Raw genomic sequence first — 11,359 nt, 5'->3', positions numbered from 1 at the left:
AAACACACCAAAAAGCCAAAAGGGGTTCAACATCTGCTAGACTATACTATATATACAAAAAAAATAATTTTAACCATGCATAAACAGTGTGATTTTTCGCCAATCGGGGTTCGGAACCCCCTTAAGCCTACATGGCTATTAATATGTAATATTTAATATTAAATATTAAGAAAAATTCATTAAATATTTATAAGTATTTGATTGTGAACTTAGTTATTATTGCATATTAATCTGAGGTTGTTGTGGGAATTCATAAACTTCCAAATTTTGAATCTGCCTTTAGCTCCACAAATATTATGGCATATTAAAAATGATAAGTTGCAACAATTTTTTTTTCTTTCTCAAGTTTTATACCAAATCAATACCATAATAACTATATTTTACTTTTGCAAGCAGAAATACAGAATGCAGCGCAGGCAAACATTGTCTCATGCTAGAGATTCAACACAATGGAGCCATTATTATCCACATAAACATGTCATGGCCTTTCCAATAGCCTATCATTCTAATTATAATGATGCTGCTCAATTTGGTCTCAGTGGTGTCCAAATGATGGCAAGCATTTAAATGAATTTTTACACAATCAATATTCAGCATGGATTTCATTCATGTCATACAACAACAACAACATACAACATACCCAGTTTATTCCACTAGTGGAATCTCGGAAGAATCTAGGTACGTAGACCAAATGTCAAGCCATGTGAGATTTTAATAGCCAAGTTGTAGCACCTTTAGAAATAGGGGTATTTTTTATTACTTTGCTAACGGCAGGGGTAATTTTGTTCCGGTAGTACAATAGAGGTTATGTAGACAATATTTGAAAGTAGAAGGATAAATTTGACCATTTTCTCTACATTTATTGATTTGGTGTAAACATTCGGTGTGGCTAAATTTTTACCAAAAAATTTATAATGACAGCACGTTGATTTTGGACCTGTTGTTTTTCTAGGAATATTTTTGCTTTATTATTACTATTATTATTATTATTATTATTATTATTATATATATATATATATTTAACTTATTTTTTATTTGATAGGATGATTACATTAGTTGAGTAGAAAATATTCATATAATTGACACCGATTTATTAATTGTTAACCCCTGAATTATTTCTTGTTTGTTTATATGAAAAGCTTTGTTTATTAAGTGTTTCACCGAATTTTGGTTACTGAAAAAAAGTCATATTTTGTAATGTTGCAGCTTCATGCTGAGGTATGGGGTTATCCTGTTATGTCTCCTCTAGGATCTACTCCATCGTATCCTCAGGTAAAATCCAATTGGCAATATCATATGTTTATTAGACAATATTATGCCAGGAGTGGATCCAAAATTTTATGGTAGTGGCAACGAATATTATCGTGTAGATGCGAACTTAATCAATATAAACGTATACTTTTATGATGCAAATTAAAATATTTTCGATGGAAAATGTTTTTTAAAAAAATGAGCGGGTTTCTTACATATGTTCTCGTGTGTAGGGAATAGGGGCGGATTTAGGGGTGGGAGGGTGCGCACCCGAACACCCTCGGCAAATTATATGTAGATTTTTTGTTGTGTACATATATGAGTTTTGAATACCCTAAACAAATTCAAAACATTAGCTCAAGCGGTTCAGGATGTTCAAAATTCTTTCCAGCGTCCGAGGGACGATATTATTTTTTATGTTTAGGTTTTGTTGTTTTTTTTTTTCGAACCCCCTAAGTGAAAATCCTAGATCTACCATTGGATTAGAGAGGACACAATCAATTTGGTATGCCACTTGTAGAACTTGTATATTTTTCAAAAATTTGGACCAAGCAAACATTAGAAAATCGAAATACCAAACACAACCATATTGTTCAACTCAGGGCTGAGCAGTAGCGGATGTAGCCAACAAGCTATGAGTTCAAGTGCATGAACCCAAATTTTAACATGAAGCTTAGATATAGACATAAATATTCATCAAAATTTCAATAAAGTCTGAAACCATATAATCTTAAAGTGCAATGGGTTCGGCCGTGAGATCACATAGTATGGGTGATTGTCATCTTTAATTACTTTTTAAATGACTTGATCAAAAAAATTATATTGTTAATACGTGGATATTGGACCTCTTATTTCTCTAGAAATATTTTGGCCTTAACATAAATTTATATGCAAGTAAAAATATAGAGAACTTTTATTATTCTTATTATTAAACTTATTTTTTCACATTTGTTTTTATTTGGTATGGTTATTATAGTACATAAAAGTTAAACCCGTGAACTGAATTATTTCTTGTCTTTGCTTATAGAAAAAGCTTCGTTGAGTGCTTCATCCTTAACTTCTTTTTTTTTTTTTTTGGCTAATGAAAGGAAATTTCGTAACTGAAAGGAAAGACGAAAGGTAAATAGAGTTTTTGCGCTAATTACATGGGAAGGATCTTAACGATACCATCCCTAAAGAGTCATTGGTTAGCAGCTGAAAAAACATAGAAGGGGGATAATCCCAAAGTAATGATTCTCCCAAGTTCTGTTCCTCAGCTTTCAGTCCAAACTTTGCGAGTTCAGTCATTGGGAAAACTCATGTTTTGTTATGTTGCAGCTTCATGCTGATGTATGGGATTATCCAGTTATGCCTCCTTTTCCTGGATCTAGCTCATCGAATCCTCAGGTAAAATCCATTAGTTAATAACATTCCTTAGATATTGTGTCAGAAGCGAATTCAGAATTTTATGATAGTGAGAGTGCAGACCGGAATTATCCATGTTAAGAGGAGTCAATTGATACCTCTCCGCTGAAAAATTACATTGTATAAATAAGTTTATATATATACACATATACATATAATATATTGAGACCTCTTGACAAAATATATGTATACTTCTTTATATTTTGACTCCATTTGATGAAAATTCGCACTACCACTGGTGGGAGTGGAATATCATCATGGGATGCGAATAGTATAAACGTATATTGTTTTAATAAGAAATGTTCAACAATTTATCGTTTAATTTAAGTGGGAGTTGAGTAGTGGTTCATATAGCTAACAAGCTATAAGTTCAATCGAATCTAGTAATTTTAACACAATATTTAGATATATGTAGAAATTTATCAAACTTCCAATTATTACGGAACGCATAATTTTATCAGTGCAGTGGGTTCAATGTTAAAACATAAAGATTGAACTCATCAAGTTAAAATCCTGATCTGCATCTAGACCGAATCCGTCCTGATTTGTGTTTTTTGTTTTGTTTTTTCATCCTGTGTCCAATACCCGCTTTGAGCCTCACTAATTAAGAGTCCCGTCTTGCAAGGCCTATTAAAGAGAAGTACTTCTTGTTAGGATCTTTTTCATTCTTGGGTATCGATTTCATTGAGAGGGGAATCCTATCCATCGCACCACAATCTTCGGTGGTCCTTATTTGTATACAATCAACTTATTTTCTGTATTGGACCAACTTCTTAACTCCATTATGGTTGGAAAATGCAGAATGCATCTGGATTTTCTAGTGCTGAAGCGGATTGGATGCAGAGCAATATGAGAAATAGCATTCCTGAGAAATATTTTGATGTTCACCCTGTAAGTTGTCCACATTAACATTAATATATCTAAATTTGATATTAATATTAGAAAATTGGTACGTATAATGTTTAAATAATTGATACTGAATTAATAACAATTGAGTTAATGTACGTATGTTTTAAAGAAACAAGAATTAACCTAAAAAACCATCCATTCAACCATTTAAACTAAACACAACTGGCAGATGCATATATAATATATGTATAATTATGTATAATCAGTGTGTGATTTATGTATACCAGCTAGGAAAAGTAAACAGTAAATTCTGCCGGCTATTTGCTTAAGGATTTCTTTAAAAAATAGGTATATGTAAATGTGGTGGTTTAAGTTAAAGAAAACAAGCTTTCGAAAGAAAGTTTTAAAGAGATTTTTAAACAAGTAGCCGATCGGATTCAATTTTTACTTTTCCGGTCGGTATCTATATAGGGACTATACACTGACTATACATGGTTTTACACTTATTTTACATAAAATGTACATATAATATATATCCGCGGACTATTTTTAATTTAAGCGGTTGCAATGTGTGACTATTTATGTTAATTCTTCTATTATCTTTTGCTAAAATAAGAAGAAAAAGAAATTAAACTCCTAGTGATTCAAATTTTCTTTCTATGAATTTTCCCAAAGAAATGATGTGAAAATGTTGTTTTTGATTGATTGTGATCAGGGAGAAGAGCTGATTGACAATTTAGTGAAGGAAGTAATGAGCAAGCCATGGTTACCTCTACCCTTAGGCCTAAAACCACCTCCCATCGACACAATACTACACGAGCTTCAACCAATAAATGGGCTCCATTATCGTTGCTGACATGGCAACTTTTTCCAACTGTCACTAATATTTATACGTTCATGTGGGTTCATTAAAAAGTTTAAACATCAGTATAGTCATCTTTGATATGTTTTTATTATTTTTTAGTTTTTTCTAGTGTCCGGTACCTTCCCCAATCCGAAACCTCTAATTAAGGAAGGTATAGGCCATCCGCTGCACTACATTCCTTGGTGGTGTCCTCTTCAATATTATGAGATAAGGGTAAAAAACACATCCCAACTATCACTTTTTTTTTTTTAATTTCATACCTAAACTATCACTATCTTGTTTGTAAAACACACCTCAAATTATTCTTGAATGGCATGTGATCTACACTTTTCATTTTATATAAAAATGTTGTCAAGTGTTATCCACGTGAATAAATAATGTCACGATGACACCTACATGGAAATTTAAAAAAAAAACTATTTGTTTTAAAAAACAAACTGAAAAATAATAATTTTTGTAAAAAAATATCAAAAATTATAGAAAAAAATAGTTTAAAAAATGGAAAAGTTGATTTTTTTTAAAAAAATAATGCATTTTTTTAAAAAATATACAGGTTTTTTTTTAATAAAAAAATATTATTTTTTAATTTCCATGTAGGTGCCACTATAGCATTACTTATGCTATGTGGACTATTTTTTGAGAAAATTTCAGCTTCACTTGCCTTTTGGAGAGTGAGTTCACACATTTAGTTCATGTGTGTTTTGCAAACTAGATAGTGATAGTTTAAGTTGTTTTCTCAACCTTATGATAGTTTAGGTATGAAACTAAAAAAAAAAGTGATAGTTAAGATGTGTTTTTGACCATTATTTCAATTTCTAATGTTTAGGTGGTGTATTCGATGAGCTTTAATTTTGACCCTTATCTCTATTTCATTGTCGTTGACATGTTAAATTTTTTCCGAGTCCCACAACGACTGGTCATTGAGATCGTTGAAGTGTTTAAACATAGCTATGGTCCTTTTTTTAATATTTTGTCGAGAGTTTTGAATAGTGTAATTCACGAGCTTTTCAAACAATGCATTTTTACGGCCCAATCAATAAACGAGTCTAATAATTAATCATCACCAGTGACGTGAAAAGTTTTTAAAATCTTACATATTCCCTGTCTGCATGAGTTCGTTGAAGTGTTTAAACAATCATATTAGCTAAAAGTAACGCTCTTAAAGCAAACAAAATATTGTAGCTCGAAAGAAAGTAACCTTTTGGTCTTTCAGTTACTAGTTAATTCTAATTTTAGGCCTCATTTGTTTGCACTTAATGGGAGTCTGAATCTAAATGGTTCAAATGTCAGCCGTATTTTTTATTTTTATTTTTAAGATTCAACCTCTTAATAGATCTTAATACATCTAACCGAATCAGATTTTAAACAAAGTCTGAAATTCATTTAGATCCTTTTAAATTCTAGGTCTTTTGTTTATAATATTAAATCTCATTATTAGTAAAATTTGTCTTGCTCGGATCTATCTTCATGTAGCCACGACAGATCGACGACTCCACCTTTACGTTCGTCTTACCTTTCCTCCGTCGTCGTCAAGCCACAATAGTCACCATAATCAGTGGTGGAGTCAGGATTTTCACTACTATTAACTACCTTCTTCCTAGTAATAATACAGATATAAAAACAGAGAATACAAACGCCTATGTTCTGAAATTGGGTTTTTGCTGGAAGAAACAGGCAAATCTTCCAAGAAGAAGTTCATATTCAAGGAAACAATGGTGGTTTTCTGTGGAGTTATGGCGGTCTAAATGGTTTGTTCCACCAATAGGAGTAGGTGCTGGAGTGAATATTAGGGATTAGGAGAACATACTTATAATTTGAGATTTGGAGGCTAAAAAGGATTTCAATGATTTTTCTTCTAGTGGTTGGTGTACGAGGGCTACAAGAATGCCGAAATTCACTGGTGTTTCAAAGTTAGGATTGCATCTTTTTTAAATTATGTTTATTAATTTTAATAATAAAAGAAAATTATGCACATTTAGATACTAAAAAAATAAACAGTCTTAATTAGTATGTATTCAGATCTAATTACAACATTTTAATATTCAGGTTCAGACGTTTTAATCTTAATAGAAACAAATGAAGCCTAAAATTTGCCTTGTAATAGCTGACAAATCACATTTTTAACCTTCAACTACTTAAAATTTGTCTTCTTGATCTCTTTGCTTGTGAATATTCACAAGTCGTATTCTCACCGCCGCCGCAGCCGCCGTGATCTAAGCCGCTCGCCCTATTCCACCAAGTTATAAGTCGATAAAATCTCTCTCTAGAATGGATACTACTCTCTGGGCGCACGTTAATTAACCTGCGCCTTCCATGGGGAAGAGGGCATGCATCCGATCTGAGAGAGCTCTAATGGCTCAGGAAACACGATTGATGAATCAACGGGGCAAGAAAGCTATTCTGGTACAAGTGGAAAAAGCAACGCCAGCTTTAAATGGGGTACGATCAACTGAAACAGTGCGAAAAGGGTCAAGTGCTCTAATCTAGGGCAGAAAACTAAAACGTAAGTTACAAATGAAGCCACAGAACAACAAGTTGAAATTCAATCGAAGAAGATAGATGTAATGGATCGAGCAGCTGAGAGGGCTAAGCAAAAGGTATCTCAGGAGATATGGCAAGAAGTTATTGCGGAGTCATCGGTGGCAAGACAATCCGAGCCAGCTGGAAGCTCATGGGCTGACCAAGTTGAGGAGGAAGTGGTGTCTCCGAAGGTGCGAAGCTCAGTGTGGGACAATTTTGACATTGCAAAAGTGTCGAATGCGGGGTTTAAACTGGACTATGTGGCTCCATTAATGCAAGGTGAGTCACCTGTGGTAGAAATTGAACTGGAGGATATTACGTCTGAAATTGAGTACTGGAAAACTGCAATTGTTTGTTATGTATTGGGGGCTCATCCTCCATTTGAGGTAATTAGGGGATATATTCATCGATTGTGGTCTAAAAATGGAATTAATAAAATTGCTATGCTGAAGAATGAAGTAGTTTTGGTAAGGTTTGATACAACTGATGGGAAGAATAAAGTAATTCAAGGGGGAATCTATCACTTCGACAATAAACCCTTTACTATGAAGGCATGGAACCCAGATATGGAATTTGCGAGGGATGAATTGTACACAGTTCCCATATGGATTAAGTTTCAGAGCTTGGATTTCAAATACTAGAGTCCCAAGGCATTAAGTAAGATTGGGTTAGATTGAGAGTTTGGTTGGGAAGCCATTGATGGTGGACCACAATACTGAGAAGAAGAATGGCCTAAATTTTGCAAGATTATTGGTTGAGGTGGATATGGATGCAAAGCTGCCAGACACTGTTATGCTTGTAAATGAAAGGGGAGACTTAGTTGTGCAAAAAGTCACATATGACTGGAAGCCAACTCTGAGTGCCCATTGTCACAAGTATGGTCATGCAGTAGAGGTTTGTAGAAAGAAGAAGCAACCTATCCCTGATGCAAAAGTGACAGAAGTTCCCCCAGTAGCAGCGTTTGTTCCGGAAGAGAATGCTAAGGTGCAGAATGTGCCAGTAGCAGTGCAGAATGGACAACAAGGACAGGGTAAACAGGTGGCAAGGAATGAAAGGGTTATAACTCAGAAAAAGGGCAACTCTAAGCAGGTGGTACCAGTAACACCGACAGTGGAGTTATGGGTGACACCAATGCAGGTTGGAAGGAAAAAAGGGGTCAGATGAGCCAAATGCACTAGCAGAGTAAGGATGTAAATTCCTTTCAGGTGTTGAATGCAGCTGAGGGGTAAACAGAGCAAAGTAGTACTGGGGTGAATGTAGGGCAGGTAGCAAATGTGGGCGAAGAGACCATACCCCAAATTAGGAATGATTAATTTGCTGAGTTGGAATGTGAGGGGGCTTAATGGCCCTAATAAGCAAAAGGAGGTGAAGCTCCTTTGCAATGAGGAACAAGTAGGGTTAGTTGGTTTGTTGAGAACAAAGATAAAAAGTAGTAAAATTGGCCAGATAGCTGGTAAACTATTTGGGGGATGGCAATTTGTTACAAATTTAGAGGAGCACTATAATGGTAGGATCTAGATCACATGGAGGCCGAACTAGAATAAAGTTACTCCTATCATAAAGTCTGCTCAGTGTATAACTTGTGAAGTGATGTATATACCACTTCAAGTGTCATTTGTCATAACATTTGTGTGTGCTTTTAACACTAGAGAGGAAAGAAGGGGTTTGTGGGAAAGTTTAGTGAGTTATCATAGTAACTGTACCAAGCCTTGGATGGTGATTGGGGATTTTAATTCTGTGTTGAAAGCAGAGGATAGAATTGGAGGAAATGAAGTCACTTGGTCAGATGTAGTGGATTTTCACACCTGTATTGAGGAGTGAATTGATGGAACTTCCCCATGCTGGCAGTAGATACACATGGAATGACAAGAACAATGATCAGAGAATTTTCTCTAAGATAGATTGGATTTTTATAAACAATTGGTGGTTGGACACAATGCCTGATTGTAGAGCAGTATTTCTACCAGAGGGCATAAGTGATCATTCTCCAGCTAAGGTTACATTGATGGAGGAATGAGACAGGTTAAGAAGGCAGTTTCACTACTGTAATGTGTGGGCTCAACTTCCACACTTTATGGACCTTGTAAGGGATGAGTGGAGGAGACCGGTTGAGGGATGTAAGATGTTTAGATTAGTGAGGAGACTGAAGTTCTTGAAGAAGGAACTAAAAAATCTCAACTCACAACACTTTAGGAATATTGTATCAGAGGCTAATGAGGATAGGTTGGCACTAAGAGAGGCTCAGACAAAGTTACAGTGTGATCCAGGAAACCTTGAATTTCAACAAGATGAGGCAACCAAATATCAGAAGTATAGGCAGTCCTCCTATTTGGCTGAGATGTATTTGTAGCAGAGAAGTAAAGCAACTTGGTTGAGATTGGGTGATGATAATACTAAGTATTTTCACTTAGAAGACTTCAACAGGCCACTACTCAGTTGAAGGATGAACAGGGTAATTGGCAAAATGATCCTGCTGATATTGCCAATATATTTGTAAGGTTTTATACAGACTTGTTGGGGACTAGGAATGATTCAAGAGTGGCTGTTGTTCAGAGAGTACTGCAGAACGGGCCAATTCTGTCCACAGCTCAACAGGTAGAGTTTTTAAGACCTTTCACAAAGGAAGATGTCAAAGCAGCTATGTTCAAAATCGATAGTAATAAGAGCCCTGGACCTGATGGCTACAGTGGGTTTTTTAAAGATGCTTGGCCTATTATTGGATAAGAGGTGACAGAAGCAGTATTGGAATTTTTTGAAAATGGTAAACTATTAAAGCAACTAAATGCCACTATCATTGCTTTAATTCCTAAGATGGATAATCCTGAATTTGCAAGCCAATATAGGCTAATCTCTTGTTGTAATGTTTTATATAAGTGCATCTCAAAACTACTTTGCAGTAGATTACAGACTGCAGTATTACACGTTGTGGCTCAGAACCAAGCTGCTTTTGTCCAAGGCGGGTCTATGATCCATAATGTATTAATATGTCATGACATTTTGAGACATTATAATAGGAAAACATCTGCAAGGTGCTTAATGAAAATAGATTTGAGGAAGGCATATGATATGGTCAATTGGCAGTTCTTAGAGAAAGCAATGAAGGGGTTTGGATTTCCTGAAAGGTTCATCAAGCTAATTCTTATTTGTGTGACTACTACTAAGTTTTCAGTAAAGGTGAATAGAGAAAGCCATGGATTTATTGAAGGTAGAAGAGGATTGAGGCAGGGTGATCTAGCTTCACCATTGCTATTTGTGTTAGTAATGGAATATTTGTCAAGAGTGTTGAAAACAATGAGCTCACTACCCGATTTCAAGTTCCATCCAATGTGTAAGGGACTCAAACTCACACATTTATTTTTTTAGGATGATTTAATGGCTTTCTGCAAAGCAAATGTTGCTTCTGTGCAAAGAGTCCTCGAGGCTCTACAACATTTCAGCAGTGCATCAGGATTAGTTGCAAATATGGAGAACTCAAATATGTTTATTGCTGGTGTGGCAGAGGAAGTAAAGGAGCAGCTTTTGAATATGACAGGCTTTGCAATTGGGAAGTTTCCAATTAGATACCTGGGGTTGCCACTTTCATCTAAAAAGTGGAGTAAGTTGGAATGTCAACAACTTGTGGACAGAATCACAAGTAAAATCAAAATGACTTACACAAAGCAACTTTCTTATGCAGGGAGGTTGCAAGTCATAAACTTAATATTTTTCTCTATTCACAACTTTTGGGGATTAGTCTTCATACTCCCTCAAAGTGTGCTGAAAGAAGTGGATAAAAAATGTAGAGAGTACTTATGGGGTAGTACTGAGATCAAAAGGAAAGTATCATTGGTATCTTGGGATAAATTCTGTTTCCCTAAAAAGTTTGGAGGGTTGGATATCAAGGAGTGCAGGACTTGGAATTTGGCATCAGTTGGTAAGCTATTTTGGCAATTAATAGTGAACAAAGATTCTTTGTGGGTGAAGTGGGTTCATGGTATATATTTGAAGGATGGAGAGGATATATAGAGTCATACTGCACCTATGGACAGTAGTTGGTATTGGAGGAAAATCCAATCACTAAAAAATACAATGCAGAGGTGGTACATCCAAGGGAGATATAAATTGACAGTAAGGGGGAGTACTCTATAACTAGAAGCTATACTGATTTAAGAGGTGATCAGAGAAGAATACCATTTGGTGATTTGATTTGGAGTTCAGTGACACAGCCTAAGCATAGATTCATATTGTGGCTTGCAGTACAGAATAGATTACTGACTAAGGAGAGGTTATGTAAGATGAATATCCCAGTAGAAGATACACTTTACTGTCTATGTGATAATCAGGTCCCAGAAAATGCAGTCCATTTGTTTAGTGCTTGTCCTTGGTTTTTAGAAATCAAGAGAGGGATGGAGCAATGGACTGGTTTATCTGTGGGGTCTGGTGAGTTGATGACAGTTTTGCTGAGAATTAAGAGAAGAAAATGGAAGCAGT

The 11,359-nt window shown here is 35.2% G+C and overlaps 1 protein-coding gene across 2 annotated transcripts; it reads left to right on the top strand.

Annotated features, from left to right (window-relative positions):
• The first annotated feature begins 1,795 nt into the window (after positions 1–1,795).
• On the top strand, positions 1,796–4,678 carry LOC132608704 (transcription activator GLK2-like). Of its 2 annotated transcripts, XM_060322447.1 has the most exons (4): positions 1,796–2,477; positions 2,569–2,637; positions 3,457–3,546; positions 4,220–4,678. In XM_060322447.1, exons 2-4 carry the CDS (start codon positions 2,599–2,601, stop codon positions 4,358–4,360), a joined length of 270 nt encoding a protein of 89 aa, XP_060178430.1. In that variant the 5' UTR covers positions 1,796–2,477; positions 2,569–2,598; the 3' UTR covers positions 4,361–4,678. The 2 variants fall into 2 exon arrangements, with proteins under 2 accessions (XP_060178430.1, XP_060178429.1); XM_060322446.1 differs by having other exon boundaries at positions 1,796–2,637.
• The last annotated feature ends 6,681 nt before the right edge of the window (positions 4,679–11,359 follow it).

The sequence above is a fragment of the Lycium barbarum genome, chromosome 9, assembly GCF_019175385.1.
Source record: "Lycium barbarum isolate Lr01 chromosome 9, ASM1917538v2, whole genome shotgun sequence".
In the NCBI taxonomy this organism is placed as follows: domain Eukaryota; kingdom Viridiplantae; phylum Streptophyta; class Magnoliopsida; order Solanales; family Solanaceae; genus Lycium; species Lycium barbarum.
Note: the sequence above shows the minus strand (reverse complement) of the source record. Positions and strands in the feature narration are given on the sequence as shown.

Bases quoted from the DNA above. Each gene is read 5' to 3' on its own strand.
- LOC132608704 (XM_060322446.1), top strand. From the start codon at position 2,560: ATGTTGCAGCTTCATGCTGATGTATGGGATTATCCAGTTATGCCTCCT. The intron at 2,638-3,456 runs GTAAAATCCATT...TGGAAAATGCAG, and splicing joins CTAGCTCATCGAATCCTCAG to AATGCATCTGGATTTTCTAG. The intron at 3,547-4,219 runs GTAAGTTGTCCA...GATTGTGATCAG, and splicing joins AATATTTTGATGTTCACCCT to GGAGAAGAGCTGATTGACAA.